At 48.7% G+C, this 20,000-nt stretch overlaps 1 protein-coding gene across 2 annotated transcripts in view; it reads left to right on the top strand.

The window, feature by feature from the left end:
* Window positions 1-20,000, top strand: part of LOC307153202 (receptor activity-modifying protein 3) — a 33,842-nt gene that overhangs the window by 13,020 nt on the left and 822 nt on the right. The window contains exons 2-4 of one of the 2 annotated variants that reach the window (XM_079862454.1): window positions 15,511-15,543; window positions 15,738-15,888; window positions 18,877-20,000. The exon at window positions 18,877-20,000 is cut by the window's right edge and continues 822 nt beyond it. In XM_079862454.1, coding sequence (XP_079718580.1) covers window positions 15,511-15,543; window positions 15,738-15,888; window positions 18,877-19,132 — 440 coding nt within the window. In that variant the 3' untranslated portion in view covers window positions 19,133-20,000. The remainder of the gene's footprint in view (window positions 1-15,510; window positions 15,544-15,737; window positions 15,889-18,876) is intronic. The other variant, XM_079862455.1, reaches the window with a different exon arrangement.

Below are 20,000 nucleotides of genomic sequence, written 5' to 3'. Positions count from 1 at the left end.
ACTGCCGTGATCCTGAGGCCGGGACACACACCCGTTCTGCACTGCCGTGATCCTGAGGCCGGGACACACACCCGATCTGCACTGCCGTGATCCTGAGGCCGGGACACACACCCGTTCTGCACTGCTGTGATCCTGAGGCCGGGACACACACCCGTTCTGCACTGCCGTGATCCTGAGGCCGGGACACACACCCGTTCTGCACTGCCGTGATCCTGAGGCCGGGACACACACCCGATCTGCACTGCCGTGATCCTGAGGCCGGGACACACACCCGTTCTGCACTGCCGTGATCCTGAGGCCGGGACACACACCCGATCTGCACTGAGTAGTAGGAGTAGTAGTAGTAGTAGGAGTAGGAGTATTAGTAGGAGTATTAGTAGGAGTATTAGTAGGAGTATTAGTAGGAGTATTAGTAGGAGTATTAGTAGGAGTATTAGTAGGAGTATTAGTAGGAGTAGTAGTAGGAGTAGTAGTAGGAGTAGTAGTAGGAGTAGTAGTAGGAGTAGTAGTAGTAGTAGGAGTAGTAGTAGTAGTAGTAGGAGGAGTAGTAGTAGGAGTAGGAGTAGTACGAGTATTAGTAGGAGTAGTAGTAGTAGGAGTAGTAGTAGGAGTAGTAGTAGGAGGAGGAGTAGTAGTAGGAGTAGTAGTAGGAGTAGTAGTAGTAGTAGGAGTAGTAGTAGTAGTAGTAGGAGTAGTAGTAGTAGGAGTAGTAGTAGGAGTAGTAGTAGTAGTAGTAGTAGTAGTAGTAGTAGTAGTATTAGTAGGAGTATTAGTAGGAGGAGTAGTAGGAGGAGTAGTAGTAGGAGTAGTAGGAGTAGTAGGAGTAGTAGTAGGAGTAGTAGTAGTAGGAGTATTAGTAGGAGTATTAGTAGGAGTAGTAGTAGTAGGAGTAGTAGTAGTAGTAGGAGGAGTAGTAGTAGGAGTAGTAGGAGTAGTACGAGTATTAGTAGGAGTAGTAGTAGGAGTAGTAGTAGGAGTAGTAGGAGTAGTAGTAGGAGTAGTAGTAGGAGTAGTAGTAGTAGGAGTAGTAGTAGGAGTAGTAGTAGTAGGAGTAGTACGAGTATTAGTAGGAGTAGTAGTAGTAGGAGGAGGAGGAGTAGTAGTAGGAGTAGTAGTAGTAGTAGTAGGAGTAGTAGTAGGAGTAGTAGGAGTATTAGTAGGAGTAGTAGTAGTAGGAGGAGTAGTAGTAGGAGTATTAGTAGGAGTAGTAGTAGTGGTAGTAGTAGGAGTAGTAGTAGTAGGAGTAGTAGTAGGAGTAGTAGGAGTATTAGTAGGAGTAGTAGTAGGAGTAGTAGAAGTAGTAGTAGAAGTAGTAGTAGAAGTAGTAGGAGTAGTAGTAGGAGTAGGAGTAGTAGTAGGAGTAGTAGTAGTAGGAGTAGTAGTAGGAGGAGTAGTAGGAGGAGGAGTAGTAGTAGTAGTAGTAGTAGTAGTAGTAGTAGGAGTAGTAGGAGTAGTAGTAGTATTAGTAGGAGTAGTAGTAGGAGTAGTAGTAGGAGTAGTAGTAGGAGTAGTAGTAGGAGTAGTAGTAGGAGTAGGAGTAGTAGTAGGAGTAGGAGTAGTAGGAGTAGGAGGAGTAGTAGTAGGAGTAGTAGGAGTAGGAGTAGTAGGAGTATTAGTAGGAGTAGTAGTAGTAGGAGTAGTAGTAGTAGGAGTATTAGTAGGAGTAGTAGTAGTGGTAGTAGTAGGAGTAGGAGTAGTAGGAGTAGTAGTAGGAGTAGTAGTAGTAGGAGTATTAGTAGGAGTATTAGTAGGAGTATTAGTAGGAGTAGTAGTAGGAGTAGTAGAAGTAGTAGTAGAAGTAGTAGAAGAAGTAGTAGGAGTAGTAGTAGGAGTAGGAGTAGTAGTAGGAGTAGTAGTAGGAGTAGTAGTAGGAGTAGTAGTAGGAGTAGTAGTAGGAGTAGTAGTAGGAGGAGTAGTAGGAGGAGGAGTAGTAGTAGTAGTAGTAGTAGTAGTAGTAGTAGTAGTAGTAGTAGTATTAGTAGGAGTAGTAGTAGGAGTAGTAGGAGTAGTAGGAGTAGGAGTAGTAGGAGTAGGAGGAGTAGTAGTAGGAGGAGTAGGAGTAGTAGTAGGAGGAGGAGTAGGAGGAGTAGTAGTAGGAGTAGGAGGAGTAGTAGGAGTAGGAGTAGTAGGAGTAGGAGTAGTAGGAGTAGGAGTAGTAGGAGGAGGAGTAGTAGTAGTATGAGTAGTAGTAGGAGTAGTAGTAGTAGTAGGAGTATTAGTAGGAGTATTAGTAGGAGTATTAGTAGGAGAATTAGTAGGAGTATTAGTAGGAGTATTAGTAGGAGTATTAGTAGGAGTATTAGTAGGAGTATTAGTAGGAGTATTAGTAGGAGTATTAGTATTAGTAGGAGTATTAGTATTAGTAGGAGTATTAGTATTAGTAGGAGTATTAGTAGGAGTAGTAGGAGTAGTAGGAAGAGTAGTAGTAGTAGGAATAGTAGTAGTAGTAGGAGTATTAGTAGGAATAGTAGGAGTAGTAGTAGTAGGAGTAGTAGTAGTAGTAGTAGTAGTAGTAGAAGTAGTAGTAGAAGTAGAAGTAGTAGGAGTAGTAGTAGGAGTAGTAGTAGGAGTAGTAGTAGTAGTAGTAGGAGTAGAAGTAGGAGTAGTAGGAGGAGTAGTAGTAGTAGGAGGAGTAGTAGGAGGAGTAGTAGTAGGAGGAGTAGTAGTAGGAGGAGTAGTAGTAGGAGGAGTAGTAGTAGGAGGAGTAGTAATAGGAGTAGTAGGAGTAGTAGTAATAGGAGTAGTAGGAGTAGGAGTAATAGGAGTAGTAGGAGTAGTAGGAGTAGGAGTAATAGGAGTAGGAGTAGTAGTAGGAGTAGTAGTAGGAGTAGTAGTAGGAGTAGTAGTAGGAGTAGTAGTAGTAGTCGGAGTAGTAGTAGGAGTAGTAGGAGTAGTAGGAGTAGTAGTAGGAGTAGTAGTAGTAGTAGTAGTAGTAGTAGGAGTAGTAGTAGGAGTAGTAGGAGTAGTAGTAGGAGTAGTAATAGTAGTAATAGGAGTAATAGGAGTAGTAATAGGAGTAATAGGAGTAGTAGTAGTAGTAGTAGTAATAGGAGTAATAGGAGTAATAGGAGGAGGAGGAGGAGGAGGAGGAGTAGTAGTAGTAGGAGTAATAGGAGTAATAGGAGTAATAGGAGTAGTAGTAGTAGTAGTAATAGGAGTAATAGGAGTAGTAGTAGGAGGAGGAGGAGGAGTAGTAGTAGGAGTAGTAAAAAGTAGTAAAAATCTTTATTTGTCCCTTTACAGGGCAATTTAAGCAGCTTCAACCTCACAAACATACAATTTTTTATAAAACAGAAAACATCACAAACATTACGAAAACATCACAAACCCCGGGCATTTATAATGATTCTTCATATAGCTACTATTAAAATTCACGGTACCTTTATCTTTGTTTCAAATAAGTATTTACACTCATAACTGCATTTGAAACAAAAGACCTAGAAGCTTTAACGGTCCTCCACTTGGGCTCTCTATATCGCTGTCCCGAGGGAAGCAGTTCAAATCCTGAAAACAAAATGTGAGATGTGTCCTCTAGGATAGTCAAAGAACATTCGTCTCACACAGAGCAGACTAACCCCGCTGTACAGAGCCGGTAATCTTCGACCCTAAATTAATAATGCGCTGAAGCTGGGATCTACTTGTAACATTTAATCCATAAAACCAACAGATCATAGCAAAGGTCAAAACAGTTTCAATAAAAGATCTATAAAGCATTATCAATATAGATTTATCCACTTCAAAGGACTTAAGCTTCCTCAATAAATATCACCATTTTTGTGCTTTCGATATAATAAGATTTGTGTTTTCCACCCAGCTAAGCTTATCATCAATTAATGTACCCAAATACTTGAACTGACCCTCTCAACCTCTTTACCCGCAATAACTACTTTAGATGGAGTTCTGACAGAATTATAAAATTCTATAGTCATATCCTTAGTTTTGGAGACGTTCATTTGTAAATGAGAACTCTCACACCAATCCAAAAAATAATTCAAAATGGGCCCATGCTCTGCGTCACCTTGCTTTAACTTACTCAGCACCGCTGTATCATCGGCATATTTAATAATATGTCTGTCTGGATATTGACTTCTGCACCTATCTGTATATAAGATAAATAATAAAGGTGAAGGAGTACAGCCTTGGGGACAGCCCACTGAAGAATACAGTTCCCGGGAATGTTCTCCATTTACCCGAACTATCTGAGATCTTCTGGTCAGAAAATCTAAAATCCAGGCCACCAAACCCTTAGGAACGTCAAATTCAGAAACCAAACGTTCAGCTAAAGGAATTGGTTGAATAGTGTTGAACGCTGAAGAAAAATCTATAAATAATAAATTAGCATGACGCTTACCGATATCCACATGTTTATATATGTAATTTAAGAGTGGCATCCTCCGCACTCCTGTTTCTCCTATAGGAGATCCATCAGCTGACTAGTATGCTCTACAAGCCAAGTTTTAATAATTCTCTCAAAACACTTCATTAATAATGATGTTAAAGAAATTGGTCTAAAATCGTTCATTTGTCTGGCATTGGTCTTTTTAGGAATCGGTACAATAATGGACTTTTTCCACACTGAGGGCACTCTCCGTAATTTCAACGAGGTCTGAAAAATGAAATGACTGATATCACAGAGCTGACAAGCACAGCTCCTCAAAACTCTCCCACTGACTTTATCAGGCCCAGGGCTTTTATTTTGTTGGGTGGTCTGTAAAACCCTCAAAACAGAAGCTTTATCAATTTGCAGATATTCCTCTGTTTTCAAACCAGAACAAAAATCCCTACTCATTTTATTAAAATCGTGTGTATCGAATCGCCTAAAAAAATCATTAAATTCATTTGCTATCCCTCCCTTTTTTATCCTATACTCAAAGTAATTCCAGTTGATTCTTTATTTTTTTGCACCAGCCATTACTTTTATTTCTTTCCATGCTGACTGAATATTTCCCTTAATAAACTTCTCCTCCACTGATGCCTTATATTTCATTTTTGCCCTCCTAATTTCTCGTCATGGTCATCATCGAGCGCCAACAGAGACCAGTTCTAACGCAATGATGAAGATCCAGCAGAGCCTGAAGCTGTTCTGTGGTTGAGCACAGACGAGCACTGAACACTATTGACCAGAACATGTCACCGCTGTCTTATAAAGACCTCAGGAACTGTGGACACTTGTGGAGGAGTTAAACATGATGATGAGATGATCAGTGTAACTCCACAACAACTACAGAAATGTCTCCACTAACATTCAGAAGCTCTTCCTGAGTCTCTCCGTAAGGCTGCACTCGCTACTGGTTATACTGGGATTCTGGATGAGGGAGATTGGCCTGTTCTGTTATTGCTGGAGTTTCTGAAGCTCGAGTAAAGACTCCGCCCTCTTCTGAACGGAGGCGGAGCTAAAACTCATTTGCATTTAAAGGGACTCAAAAACGGCACGGTTTTGCTCACACCCAAAAAGTGGCAAATTTGACAAGCTCTAATAAATGATCTGGTATTTTGAGCTGAAATTTCACAGACTCATTCTGGGACACCAGAGACTAACCACACTCTGACTAACCCTAACCATTCTGGAGACGCCAGAGATTTACACATCTGGTGAAAATAGGCATAATATGTCAGCTTTAAAATGAATTAGCATGAGTGCGCATCATCAGGCTTTCACATTAATTGTGTGTGAATGAGTCTGATGGTTCAGGACGCTGTGGTTTACATGCTTTACTCCAGTGTTACAGTGTTTCTCACAGTGTTCCTCTGATCCGGGATGACGGACAGACTTCAGGCCGATGATCCCACAGGATTCAGAAGCTTCTCAGGGAAACTTTATCCCGGGCCTCGTCTGTGACCGGCGCAGGAAACGCTATATTCAGCACAATAACACTCGAGTCCTCAAGGCGTGCGTGTGAGAGTAAGCGCTGGTGTGAGAGAGTAAGCGCTGGTGTGAGAGAGTAAGCGCTGGTGTGAGAGAGTAAGCGCTGGTGTGAGAGTGTGAGCGCTGGTGTGAGAGTGTAAGCGCTGGTGTGAGAGAGTAAGCGCTGGTGTGAGAGTGTAAGCACTGGTGTGAGAGAGTAAGCGATGGTGTGAGAGTGTAAGCGCTGGTGTGAGAGTGTGAGCGCTGGTGTGAGAGTGTGAGCGCTGGTGTGAGATAGTAAATGCTGGTGTGAGAGAGTAAGCGCTGGTGTGAGAGAGTAAGCGCTGGTGTGAGAGTGTAAGCGCTGGTGTGAGCGTGTAAGCGCTGGTGTGAGAGAGTAAGCGCTGGTGTGAGAGAGTAAGCGCTGGTGTGAGAGTGTGAGCGCTGGTGTGAGAGTGTAAGCGCTGGTGTGAGCGTGTAAGCGCTGGTGTGAGAGAGTAAGCGCTGGTGTGAGAGAGTAAGCGCTGGTGTGAGAGTGTAAGCGCTGGTGTGAGAGTGTGAGCGCTGGTGTGGGAGAGTAAGCGCTGGTGTGAGAGTGTGAGCGCTGGTGTGAGAGTGTGAGCGCTGGTGTGAGAGTGTAAGCGCTGGTGTGAGAGAGTAAGCGCTGGTGTGAGAGAGTGTGAGCGTGTAAGCGCTGGTGTGAGAGTGTAAGCGCTGGTGTGAGCGTGTAAGCGCTGGTGTGAGAGAGTGAGCGCTGGTGTGAGAGTGTGAGCGCTGGTGTGAGAGTGTGAGCGCTGGTGTGAGAGTGTAAGCGCTGGTGTGAGAGAGTAAGCGCTGGTGTGAGAGAGTGTGAGCGTGTAAGCGCTGGTGTGAGAGTGTAAGCGCTGGTGTGAGCGTGTAAGCGCTGGTGTGAGAGAGTAAGCGCTGGTGTGAGATAGTAAATGCTGGTGTGAGAGAGTAAGCGCTGGTGTGAGATAGTAAATGCTGGTGTGAGAGAGTAAGCGCTGGTGTGAGAGTGTAAGCGCTGGTGTGAGAGAGTAAGCGCTGGTGTGAGAGAGTAAGCGCTGGTGTGAGAGAGTAAGCGCTGGTGTGAGAGTGTAAGCGCTGGTGTGAGAGTGTAAGCGCTGGTGTGAGAGTGTAAGCGCTGGTGTGAGAGAGTAAGCGCTGGTGTGAGAGTAAATGCTGGAGTGAGACTGTAAGCGCTGGTGTGAGAGTGTAAGCGCTGGTGTGAGATAGTAAATGCTGGTGTGAGAGAGTAAGCGCTGGTGTGAGATAGTAAATGCTGGTGTGAGAGAGTAAGCGCTGGTGTGAGATAGTAAATGCTGGTGTGAGAGTGTAAGCGCTGGTGTGAGAGTGTAAGCGCTGGTGTGAGAGAGTAAGCGCTGGTGTGAGATAGTAAATGCTGGTGTGAGAGAGTAAGCGCTGGTGTGAGATAGTAAATGCTGGTGTGAGAGTGTAAGCGCTGGTGTGAGAGAGTAAGCGCTGGTGTGAGATAGTAAATGCTGGTGTGAGAGAGTAAGCGCTGGTGTGAGAGAGTAAGCGCTGGTGTGAGAGAGTAAGCGCTGGTGTGAGAGAGTAAGCGCTGGTGTGAGAGTGTAAGCGCTGGTGTGAGAGTGTAAGCGCTGGTGTGAGAGAGTAAGCGCTGGTGTGAGAGAGTAAGCGCTGGTGTGAGATAGTAAATGCTGGTGTGAGAGAGTAAGCGCTGGTGTGAGAGAGTAAGCGCTGGTGTGAGAGAGTAAGCGCTGGTGTGAGAGAGTAAGCGCTGGTGTGAGAGAGTAAGCGCTGGTGTGAGAGAGTAAGCGCTGGTGTGAGAGAGTAAGCGCTGGTGTGAGAGTGTAAGCGCTGGTGTGAGAGTGTAAGCGCTGGTGTGAGATGCTGGTGTGAGAGAGTAAGCGCTGGTGTGAGAGAGTAAGCGCTGGTGTGAGAGAGTAAGCGCTGGTGTGAGATAGTAAATGCTGGTGTGAGATAGTAAATGCTGGTGTGAGAGTGTGAGCGCTGGTGTGAGATAGTAAATGCTGGTGTGAGATAGTAAATGCTGGTGTGAGAGTGTGAGCGCTGGTGTGAGAGTGTGATGTGAGAGTGTAAGCGCTGGTGTGAGAGAGTAAGCGCTGGTGTGAGAGTGTAAGCGCTGGTGTGAGAGTGTAAGCGCTGGTGTGAGAGAGTAAGCGCTGGTGTGAGAGAGTAAGCGCTGGTGTGAGATAGTAAATGCTGGTGTGAGATAGTAAATGCTGGTGTGAGAGTGTGAGCGCTGGTGTGAGAGTGTGATGTGAGAGTGTAAGCGCTGGTGTGAGAGAGTAAGCGCTGGTGTGAGAGTGTAAGCGCTGGTGTGAGCGTGTAAGCGCTGGTGTGAGAGAGTAAGCGCTGGTGTGAGAGAGTAAGCGCTGGTGTGAGAGAGTAAGCGCTGGTGTGAGAGTGTAAGCGCTGGTGTGAGAGTGTGAGCGCTGGTGTGGGAGAGTAAGCGCTGGTGTGAGAGTGTGAGTGCTGGTGTGAGAGTGTGAGCGCTGGTGTGAGAGTGTAAGCGCTGGTGTGAGCGTGTAAGCGCTGGTGTGAGAGAGTAAGCGCTGGTGTGAGAGTGTGAGCGCTGGTGTGAGAGTGTAAGCGCTGGTGTGAGAGAGTAAGCGCTGGTGTGAGAGAGTAAGCGCTGGTGTGAGAGTGTAAGCGCTGGTGTGAGAGTGTAAGCGCTGGTGTGAGATGCTGGTGTGAGAGAGTAAGCGCTGGTGTGAGAGAGTAAGCGCTGGTGTGAGATAGTAAATGCTGGTGTGAGAGAGTAAGCGCTGGTGTGAGAGTGTGATGTGAGAGTGTAAGCGCTGGTGTGAGAGAGTAAGCGCTGGTGTGAGAGAGTAAGCACTGGTGTGAGAGAGTAAGGGCTGGTGTGAGCGTGTAAGCGCTGGTGTGAGAGTGTAAGCGCTGGTGTGAGCGTGTAAGCGCTGGTGTGAGACAGTAAGCGCTGGTGTGAGAGAGTAAGCGCTGGTGTGAGAGTGTAAGCGCTGGTGTGAGAGTGTAAGCGCTGGTGTGAGATAGTAAATGCTGGTGTGAGTGTAAGCGCTGGTGTGAGATAGTAAATGCTGGTGTGAGAGTGTAAGCGCTGGTGTGAGAGTGTAAGCGCTGGTGTGAGAGTGTAAGCGCTGGTGTGAGATAGTAAATGCTGGTGTGAGAGTGTAAGCGCTGGTGTGAGAGTGTAAGCGCTGGTGTGAGAGTGTAAGCGCTGGTGTGAGAGAGTAAGCGCTGGTGTGAGATAGTAAATGCTGGTGTGAGAGAGTAAGCGCTGGTGTGAGATAGTAAATGCTGGTGTGAGATAGTAAATGCTGGTGTGAGAGTGTGAGCGCTGGTGTGAGAGAGTAAGCGCTGGTGTGAGAGAGTAAGCGCTGGTGTGAGAGAGTAAGCGCTGGTGTGAGATAGTAAATGCTGGTGTGAGAGTAAACGCTGGTGTGAGAGAGTAAACGCTGGTGTGAGAGAGTAAGCGCTGGTGTGAGAGAGTAAGCGCTGGTGTGAGATAGTAAGCGCTGGTGTGAGAGTAAATGCTGGTGTGAGAGAGTAAGCGCTGGTGTGAGATAGTAAATGCTGGTGTGAGAGAGTAAGCGCTGGTGTGAGATAGTAAATGCTGGTGTGAGAGAGTAAGCGCTGGTGTGAGAGAGTAAGCGCTGGTGTGAGATAGTAAATGCTGGTGTGAGAGAGTAAGCGCTGGTGTGAGAGAGTAAGCGCTGGTGTGAGATAGTAAATGCTGGTGTGAGAGTGTAAGCGCTGGTGTGAGATAGTAAATGCTGGTGTGAGAGAGTAAGCGCTGGTGTGAGATAGTAAATGCTGGTGTGAGAGAGTAAGCGCTGGTGTGAGAGAGTAAGCGCTTGTGTGAGAGTGTAAGCGCTGGTGTGAGATAGTAAATGCTGGTGTGAGAGAGTAAGCGCTGGTGTGAGATAGTAAATGCTGGTGTGAGAGAGTAAGCGCTGGTGTGAGATAGTAAATGCTGGTGTGAGAGAGTAAGCGCTGGTGTGAGATAGTAAATGCTGGTGTGAGAGTGTAAGCGCTGGTGTGAGATAGTAAATGCTGGTGTGAGAGAGTAAGCGCTGGTGTGAGATAGTAAATGCTGGTGTGAGAGTGTAAGCGCTGGTGTGAGAGAGTAAGCGCTGGTGTGAGAGTGTAAGCGCTGGTGTGAGAGTGTAAGCGCTGGTGTGAGAGAGTAAGCGCTGGTGTGAGAGAGTAAGCGCTGGTGTGAGAGAGTAAGCGCTGGTGTGAGAGTGTAAGCGCTGGTGTGAGAGTGTAAGCGCTGGTGTGAGAGAGTAAGCGCTGGTGTGAGAGAGTAAGCGCTGGTGTGAGAGAGTAAGCGCTGGTGTGAGAGAGTAAGCGCTGGTGTGAGAGTGTAAGCGCTGGTGTGAGAGAGTAAGCGCTGGTGTGAGAGTGTAAGCGCTGGTGTGAGAGAGTAAGCGCTGGTGTGAGAGTGTAAGCGCTGGTGTGAGATAGTAAATGCTGGTGTGAGAGTGTAAGCGCTGGTGTGAGAGAGTAAGCGCTGGTGTGAGAGTGTAAGCGCTGGTGTGAGAGAGTAAGCGCTGGTGTGAGAGTGTAAGCGCTGGTGTGAGAGAGTAAGCGTGAGAGTGTAAGCGCTGGTGTGAGAGAGTAAGCGCTGGTGTGAGAGTGTAAGCGCTGGTGTGAGAGTGTAAGCGCTGGTGTGAGAGAGTAAGCGCTGGTGTGAGAGAGTAAGCGCTGGTGTGAGAGAGTAAGCGCTGGTGTGAGAGTGTAAGCGCTGGTGTGAGAGAGTAAGCGCTGGTGTGAGAGTGTAAGCGCTGGTGTGAGAGTGTAAGCGCTGGTGTGAGAGAGTAAGCGCTGGTGTGAGAGTGTAAGCGCTGGTGTGAGAGTGTAAGCGCTGGTGTGAGAGTGTAAGCGCTGGTGTGAGAGAGTAAGCGCTGGTGTGAGAGTGTAAGCGCTGGTGTGAGAGAGTAAGCGCTGGTGTGAGAGAGTAAGCGCTGGTGTGAGAGTGTAAGCGCTGGTGTGAGAGTGTAAGCGCTGGTGTGAGAGAGTAAGCGCTGGTGTGAGAGTGTAAGCGCTGGTGTGAGAGAGTAAGCGCTGGTGTGAGAGTGTAAGCGCTGGTGTGAGAGAGTAAGCGCTGGTGTGAGAGTGTAAGCGCTGGTGTGAGAGTGTAAGCGCTGGTGTGAGAGTGTAAGCGCTGGTGTGAGAGAGTGAGCGCTGGGGTGAGAGTGTAAGCGCTGGTGTGAGAGTGTAAGCGCTGGTGTGAGAGTGTGAGCGCTGGTGTGAGAGAGTAAGCGCTGGTGTGAGAGAGTAAGCGCTGGTGTGAGAGTGTAAGCGCTGGTGTGAGAGTGTAAGCGCTGGTGTGAGAGAGTGAGCGCTGGTGTGAGAGAGTGAGCGCTGGTGTGAGAGTGTAAGCGCTGGTGTGAGAGAGTGAGCGCTGGTGTGAGAGTGTGAGCGCTGGTGTGAGAGAGTGAGCGCTGGTGTGAGAGTGTAATCGCTGGTGTGAGAGTGTAAGCGCTGGTGTGAGAGAGTGAGCGCTGGTGTGAGAGAGTGAGCGCTGGTGTGAGAGTGTAAGCGCTGGTGTGAGAGAGTGAGCGCTGGTGTGAGAGTGTGAGCGCTGGTGTGAGAGAGTGAGCGCTGGTGTGAGAGAGTAAGCGCTGGTGTGAGAGAGTAAGCGCTGGTGTGAGAGTGTAAGCGCTGGTGTGAGAGTGTAAGCGCTGGTGTGAGAGAGTGAGCGCTGGTGTGAGAGTGTGAGCGCTGGTGTGAGAGAGTGAGCGCTGGTGTGAGAGAGTAAGCGCTGGTGTGAGAGAGTAAGCGCTGGTGTGAGAGTGTAAGCGCTGGTGTGAGAGTGTAAGCGCTGGTGTGAGAGAGTGAGCGCTGGTGTGAGAGTGTGAGCGCTGGTGTGAGAGTGTAAGCGCTGGTGTGAGAGAGTGAGCGCTGGTGTGAGAGTGTGAGCGCTGGTGTGAGAGAGTGAGCGCTGGTGTGAGAGAGTAAGCGCTGGTGTGAGAGAGTAAGCGCTGGTGTGAGAGTGTAAGCGCTGGTGTGAGAGTGTAAGCGCTGGTGTGAGAGAGTGAGCGCTGGTGTGAGAGTGTGAGCGCTGGTGTGAGAGAGTGAGCGCTGGTGTGAGAGTGTGAGCGCTGGTGTGAGAGAGTAAGCACTGGTGTGAGAGAGTAAGCGCTGGTGTGAGAGTGTAAGCGCTGGTGTGAGAGTGTAAGCGCTGGTGTGAGAGAGTGAGCGCTGGTGTGAGAGTGTAAGCGCTGGTGTGAGAGAGTGAGCGCTGGTGTGAGAGTGTGAGCGCTGGTGTGAGAGAGTGAGCGCTGGTGTGAGAGTGTGAGCGCTGGTGTGAGAGTGTAAGCGCTGGTGTGAGAGAGTGAGCGCTGGTGTGAGAGTGTGAGCGCTGGTGTGAGAGAGTGAGCGCTGGGGTGAGAGTGTAAGCGCTGGTGTGAGAGTGTGAGCGCTGGTGTGAGAGAGTAAGCGCTGGTGTGAGAGTGTGAGCGCTGGTGTGAGAGAGTGAGCGCTAGGGTGAGAGTGTAAGCGCTGGTGTGAGAGTGTAAGCGCTGGTGTGAGAGAGTGAGCGCTGGTGTGAGAGTGTAAGCGCTGGTGTGAGAGTGTGAGCGCTGGGGTGAGAGTGTAAGCGCTGGTGTGAGAGTGTGAGCGCTGGTGTGAGAGAGTAAGCGCTGGTGTGAGAGAGTAAGCGCTGGTGTGAGAGAGTAAGCGCTGGTGTGAGAGTGTAAGCGCTGGTGTGAGAGAGTGAGCGCTGGTGTGAGAGTGTAAGCGCTGGTGTGAGAGAGTGAGCGCTGGTGTGAGAGTGTGAGCGCTGGTGTGAGAGAGTGAGCGCTGGTGTGAGAGTGTAAGCGCTGGTGTGAGAGAGTGAGCGCTGGTGTGAGAGTGTGAGCGCTGGTGTGAGAGAGTGAGCGCTGGTGTGAGAGTGTAAGCGCTGGTGTGAGAGAGTAAGCGCTGGTGTGAGAGTGTAAGCGCTGGTGTGAGAGAGTAAGCGCTGGTGTGAGAGAGTGAGCGCTGGTGTGAGAGAGTAAGCGCTGGTGTGAGAGAGTAAGCGCTTGTGTGAGAGTGTAAGCGCTGGTGTGAGAGAGTAAGCGCTGGTGTGAGAGAGTAAGCGCTGGTGTGAGAGTGTAAGCGCTGGGGTGAGAGTGTAAGCGCTGGTGTGAGAGAGTAAGCGCTGGTGTGAGAGAGTAAGCGCTGGTGTGAGATAGTAAATGCTGGTGTGAGAGAGTAAGCGCTGGTGTGAGAGTGTAAGCGCTGGTGTGAGAGAGTAAGCGCTGGTGTGAGAGAGTAAGCGCTGGTGTGAGAGTGTAAGCGCTGGGGTGAGAGTGTGAGCGCTGGTGTGAGAGAGTGAGCGCTGGTGTGAGAGAGTAAGCGCTGGTGTGAGAGAGTAAGCGCTGGTGTGAGAGTGTAAGCGCTGGTGTGAGAGTGTAAGCGCTGGGGTGAGAGTGTAAGCGCTGGGGTGAGAGTGTAAGCGCTGGGGTGAGAGTGTAAGCGCTGGGGTGAGAGTGTAAGCGCTGGTGTGAGAGTGTAAGCGCTGGTGTGAGAGTGTAAGCGCTGGTGTGAGAGTGTAAGCGCTGGTGTGAGAGAGTAAGCGCTGGTGTGAGAGAGTAAGCGCTGGTGTGAGAGAGTAAGCGCTGGTGTGAGAGAGTAAGCGCTGGTGTGAGCGCTGGTGTGAGAGTGTAAGCGCTGGTGTGAGAGTGTAAGCGCTGGTGTGAGAGTGTAAGCGCTGGTGTGAGAGTGTAAGCGCTGGTGTGAGAGTGTAAGCGCTGGTGTGAGAGTGTAAGCGCTGGTGTGTGAGTGTAAGCGCTGGTGTGAGAGAGTAAGCGCTGGTGTGAGAGAGTAAGCGCTGGTGTGAGAGTGTAAGCGCTGGTGTGAGAGAGTAAGCGCTGGTGTGAGCGCTGGTGTGAGAGTGTAAGCGCTGGTGTGAGAGTGTAAGCGCTGGTGTGAGAGTGTAATCGCTGGTGTGAGAGTGTAAGCGCTGGTGTGAGAGAGTAAGCGCTGGTGTGAGCGCTGGTGTGAGAGTGTAAGCGCTGGTGTGAGAGTGTAAGCGCTGGTGTGAGAGAGTAAGCGCTGGTGTGAGAGTGTAAGCGCTGGTGTGAGAGTGTGAGCGCTGGTGTGAGAGAGTAAGCGCTGGTGTGAGAGTGTAAGCGCTGGTGTGAGAGTGTAAGCGCTGGTGTGAGAGTGTAAGCGCTGGTGTGAGAGAGTGAGCGCTGGTGTGAGAGTGTAAGCGCTGGTGTGAGAGAGTGAGCGCTGGTGTGAGAGTGTAAGCGCTGGTGTGAGAGTGTAAGCGCTGGTGTGAGAGTGTAAGCGCTGGTGTGAGAGTGTAAGCGCTGGTGTGAGAGTGTAAGCGCTGGTGTGAGAGAGTGAGCGCTGGTGTGAGAGTGTAAGCGCTGGTGTGAGAGTGTAAGCGCTGGTGTGAGAGTGTAATCGCTGGTGTGAGAGTGTAAGCGCTGGTGTGAGAGTGTAAGCGCTGGTGTGAGAGAGTAAGCGCTGGTGTGAGAGTGTGAGCGCTGGTGTGAGAGTGTAAGCGCTGGTGTGAGAGAGTAAGCGCTGGTGTGAGAGAGTAAGCGCTGGTGTGAGAGAGTAAGCGCTGGTGTGAGAGTGTAAGCGCTGGTGTGAGAGTGTAAGCGCTGGTGTGAGAGAGTAAGCGCTGGTGTGAGAGAGTAAGCACTGGTGTGAGAGTGAAACTCAGCATGAGAGGGAAGCTGGTTTTGTGTCCTGCCGTCCGTCTGATCCAGAGAATATCAGCGTCTCTTCAGACATGGACAGACCCGCTGAAGACCGGCTCCGTTTACATGCTGCTCCGGCTGGTCTAGGCTAGTTTAGGCTTAGGCTGGTCTAGGCTTAGGCTGGTTTAGACTGGTTTAGGCTAGTCTAGGCTGGTCTAGGCTGGTTTAGAATGGCTTAGGCTGGTCTAGGCTGGTTTAGACTTGTTTAGACTGGTCTAGGCTGGTTTAGGCTGTTCTAGGCTGGTCTAGACTGTTCTAGACTGGTCTAGGCTGGTTTAGACTGGTTTAGGCTGGTCTAGGCTAGTTTAGACTGTTCTAGGCTGGTTTAGACTGTTCTAAGATGTTCTAGGCTGGTTTAGACTGTTCTAGGCTGGTCTAGGCTGGTTTAGACTGGTTTAGGCTGGTCTAGGCTGGTCTAGGCTGGTCTAGGCTGGTTTAGACTGGTTTAGGCTGGTCTAGGCTGGTTTAGACTGTTCTAGGCTGGTCTAGGCTGGTTTAGAGTGGTTTAGGCTGGTCTAGGCTGGTTTAGAGTGGTTTAGATGGCGGAGCAGCATTAACATGCAGAACTGATGCTGGTAGAGTACAATAAGGTCTAGAGAATCTGCTGTCCGTCACTCTTGATCACTGGAGCAAAGCATGAGATCCTGCTGAAGAATATATTAAGGACTTGGTGAGTTTGGTGTGGGTTTTTAATACAACCATGGTTGTAAATTGTTTTAAAGTGAAGTCATTTATGCAATACAGCAGCTTCACAGTAATAAACTGAAAACATAACAGTAATGTTGCAAAGTTCATCGATTATGATTAAATTTCAGCTCTAGAGAAAATGATTCAGATTCATTCAGAAATGCAGTTCATAATAGTGTTTTCCCTGTGTGTAAACAGGGATTTGCTGAGTTTTCTGCCATTAAACGAAAGTGAAATGCTTGTACAGAATCTCAGATGTGAAACTGAAACTGTGTGTTGTTCTGTCAGCAGTGAAGGCGCTGGTGGCGAGAGGCTTATCAGGTGAGTCTGGTGTCTCAGGTTGTGTGTGTGTGTGTGTGTGTGTGTGTGTGTGTGTGTGTGTGTGTGTGTGTGTGTGTGTGTGTGTGTGTGTGTGTGTGTGTGTGTGTGTGTGTGTGTGTGTGTGTGTGTGTGTGTGTGTGTGTGTGTGTGTGTGTGTGTGTGTGTTGGACTGACGCGTGTCTCTTCACACACAGACGGCGCTGACCCGCCCGTCACACACACGCTGCAGACTCACTGTAACCAGAGTCGTCTTCTGCTGGAGATGGAGAGATGTGGAGAGAGATTCACTGCAGACATGAAGCAGATCCATCCAGGCGACAGATGCAACCTCACACACTTCATCAGGTGAACATCATCGTGTGTGTGTGAGAGAGAGAGATTCACTGCAGACATGAAGTAGTAACCTTACACACCTCATCATCATCATAATTGCTTCTTCTATTTAAGAGCAATAGCCAAACTGAAACCCACTCTCTCAGCTAGCGATGATTACTGTAGTGCACTGCATGTTTTGTTCTGTCAAACACACGCTGCCCGCTCACAGCTAGTACACAGTGTTGCTGCAAGGTTGTTAATGAATGCTGGGAAAACAGATCTTGGTACTCCCGTTATCTTCTTTAGGTTGGCTACCAATACATATTAGGATACAGTATAAGATTCTGATTCATGTTTTCACTTCATGGAATGGCGCCAGAATACAGAATAGCTGAGCTTATGAAGGCCTAGAGTTCAGCGTACGACTGAGATCATCAGACGAGCTACTTCTCAGCGTTCCTCGTGCGCGTCTCGAACTGAAGCGCGATCTCATCATCATCATCATCATCATCACAGCTGCAGTGAACAGCTCTTCCACACCAATGCAAAACTAGTTTATGATGCGATGGGTAGTTAGTGTGTGTGTGTGAGAGAGAGAGAGTGTTTGAGTGTTTATTCAGAATTGAAGTCGTGTCATTTATTTCTGTAGCGTTTTAACAACAACAGTTGTTCCCCCAAAGTGCTTTACACATACAACAAAACAAACATAACTCATTCTAAAGCTAAAGAAAATAAATACGTTTTTAAATTAGACTTAAAAGTGTAATTGACGGAGCTGCCCTGACGTGGAATGGGAGACTATTCCAGAGTTTGGGACTTACCACGGAAAAAGCACAATCTCCATTTAGAATGACAACGAGGAACCTTTAACAATAGTGTTTTATACAATACTGATTGTTTCAATGGAGCTTCACAGTAATAATTAAAGGAAATTAATGTTGCAAAATGTATCAAATATGAGACAAATTGATATTCAGTTGTAAAGAACAGAAGTAAATAGAGTCATTATTCAGATCGAGTTCAGTTTCATCTGATAGTGTCAGTGCAGCCAGATCTATAATATCACTGAATAACACACGTCTATTACACAACTGATGATCACGTCAAAACACTGTGTGAATTAGTACTGAATCAGTGTGTGTGTGTGTGAGAGAGAGAGAGAGAGAGAGAGAGTGGCTCATGTCAGTGGATCAGGAGACGATGACCTTCGTGTGTGTGTGTGTGTGTGTGTGTGTGTGTGTGTGTGTGTGTGTGTTTTTGCTCAGCTTCTATCCCTGATGAATGAATGATACGATCACATGACCAATAAAGATTCAGTGAGGACGGTACTAATGGGCTCCACAGACACACTCACTCACACGCTCTCTCACACACACACACACACACACACACACATTCAGTTTTCATGTTCTTTATGCCAGTATTAGTTTTGTGTTTTCATTGGTCGATCAGGAGTTAGTGTGAGGAAGAGCGTCTGCGTATTATGATATAAATTATGTTATTGAAAAGGGAACGAGCACTGCGTGTTTACTAGTGTAATAAAGCGCTGAGCTTGTGTGTGTGTGCGTGTGTGTGTGTGTGTGTGTGTGTGTGTGTGTGTGTGTGTGTGTGTGTGTGTGTGTGTGAGTGAGTGAGTGATCGACAGATTCGTTTAAAAAGCTCTTTGTCTCTGACTGCCTTCCAGAAGGAAATTACTGATCCACTGATTAACATTAAAAGGAAAGAGCTGCTTTTCTCCATGATATCAGTAATAGCGTGTGTTCTGTCAGGACCGCTATGGTCAGATATGATTGACAGTTAGCATACAGTTAGGATTGGCGGTCTGGTTCTGTTCTGGTTAGCCTAGCATGGATTAGTAATAACCTCCTCACGGTAAACAGAACACAACCAACATCAATGTATTGCAGATATCAATTAATTTTAATGTACAACATAATTAGAGAATTTTAGTCTGATTCAGGGGGAATGCCAAATCCTGACGGAGACAGGCGGAGCTGGGGAGGGAGGAGGGTGATCCTGACGGAGAAACAAGAGGAGCTGGGGAGGGAGGAGGGTAATTCTGACGGAGACAGGCGGAGCTGGGGAGGGAGGAGGGCAATCCTGACGGAGACAGGCGGAGCTGGGGAGGGAGGAGGGTAATCCTGACGGAGACAGGCGGAGCTGGGGAGGGAGGAGGGTAATTCTGACGGAGACAGGCGGAGCTGGGGAGGGAGGAGGGTAATCCTGACGGAGACAGGCGGAGCTGGGGAGGGAGGAGGGCAATCCTGACGGAGACAGGCGGAGCTGGGGAGGGAGGAGGGCAATCCTGACGGAGACAGGCGGAGCTGGGGAGGGAGGAGGGCAATCCTGACGGAGACAGGCGGAGCTGGGGAGGGAGGAGGGCAATCCTGACGGAGACAGGCGGAGCTGGGGAGGGAGGAGGAGCTGGGGAGGGAGGAGGGCAATCCTGACGAAGACAGGCGGAGCTGGGGAGGGAGGAGGAGCTGGGGAGGGGGGAGGGCAATCCTGACGGAGACAGGAGGAGCTGGGGAGGGAGGAGGGCAATCCTGACGGAGACAGGCGGAGCTGGGGAGGGAGGAGGGCAATCCTGACGGAGACAGGAGGAGCTGGGGAGGGAGGAGGGCAATCCTGACGGAGACAGGCGGAGCTGGGGAGGGAGGAGGAGCTGGGGATGGAGGAGGGCAATCCTGACGGAGACAGGAGGAGCTGGGGAGGGAGGAGGGCAATCCTGACGGAGACAGGCGGAGCTGGGGAGGGAGGAGGAGCTGGGGAGGGGGGAGGGCAATCCTGACGGAGACAGGCGGAGCTGGGGAGGGAGGAGGAGCTGGGGAGGGAGGAGGGCAATCCTGGCGGAGAAACACGACAGCTACTGATAATCCTGAAGGAGCTTATATATCAGTACAGTGATAGAGTCGTATTCCTACAGGTCCAGGATCAGCCGAGAGTCACTGATGCGAGCTTGATATTCTGGTTTCCTCTGTGATATCAGTCTAACGTGTGTCTTCTGTCTCTCCTCAGGGAGTATCACATGTTCTCCTCCTGCACGGAGGCGAACGCCATACGCATCGGCTGCTTCTGGCCGAACCCGCTGGTCGAGCACTTCATCATCGGAGTCCACCAGCGCTTCTTCTCCAACTGCAGCCTGGACCAGCTGGTGTTCCTGGACCCGCCCGAACACACACTCACCCTCCTCATCCTCGTCCCCGTCGTCCTCACGCTGGCCATGGTGGCGCTGGTGGTGTGGAGCAGCAAGCGCAGCGACGTCCTGGCCTAGGGTCAGAGGGTCAGAGGTCAGAGGTCACATGACTGTCAGTCCGGCAGACTCTCCTTTATTTCAGACAGACGCTTTATTCCTGAATCACTGATGCTGAATCAGTTCCAGTGTGAACATCCGTCAGGATCTCTGGATTGTCTGTTGTACAGCTATTATTTAATGTTTTAATTAAATCAGGTAGAATTAGACCGTTTGTCGAGTCAGTTTGAGTGTTCATTATCATTGCGCTGGTTCATTTATCCAGTGATTGTGAGCTTGTTTTCTTCTCTGATCATTGAAATGATGAACGTATTCCTGTGAAACACAACGACTGCTGTGATCCGATGAAAACAGTAAAGCAGGACATGTTCGAATCCAGCGAGAGCTCAGCCAATCACGGCTCTTTCAGGAGGACGGGATTATTTATACGAGGAGGAAAAGCCGTGTATTGTGTGCGACTTAAGGATACAAACAAAAGACAATAGTTGCTCTTGAGCGTCTGGCCTCGTCCTCGGCAGAGCGAGCGAGTGGAGTCAGAGCCGCAGGAAGGATGTGAGCGTCTTTCCCATCGCGCCGATGAATGAGAGGAAACGGGCTGGTTATGATTTCACCAAAAGAGCTGCAGGATCATAAACCAGTGTTTCGACGGGTCGACGGGCTTCATCATCATCATCATCATCATCACACTGAATGTCAGATTTATGCATTTAAAATCCATTTGGATTATACACAGTTACAAACTAGTATTAAACTCAATGTTCATGCAAAAATGAAACAGATTTCTGCAAGCAGAAAAACATGGCATAGCTTATTATTAACTATATTTAAAAAATCATATTTTCAAAATGCTTTTATTCCAATTGAGTAGGATCAACATAAATGTTTATTA

This window comes from Squalius cephalus, assembly GCF_949319135.1.
Source record: "Squalius cephalus genome assembly, chromosome: 25".
In the NCBI taxonomy this organism is placed as follows: domain Eukaryota; kingdom Metazoa; phylum Chordata; class Actinopteri; order Cypriniformes; family Leuciscidae; genus Squalius; species Squalius cephalus.
The sequence above is the reverse complement of the archived record's forward strand: the minus strand, read 5'-3'. Positions and strand labels throughout refer to the sequence as shown.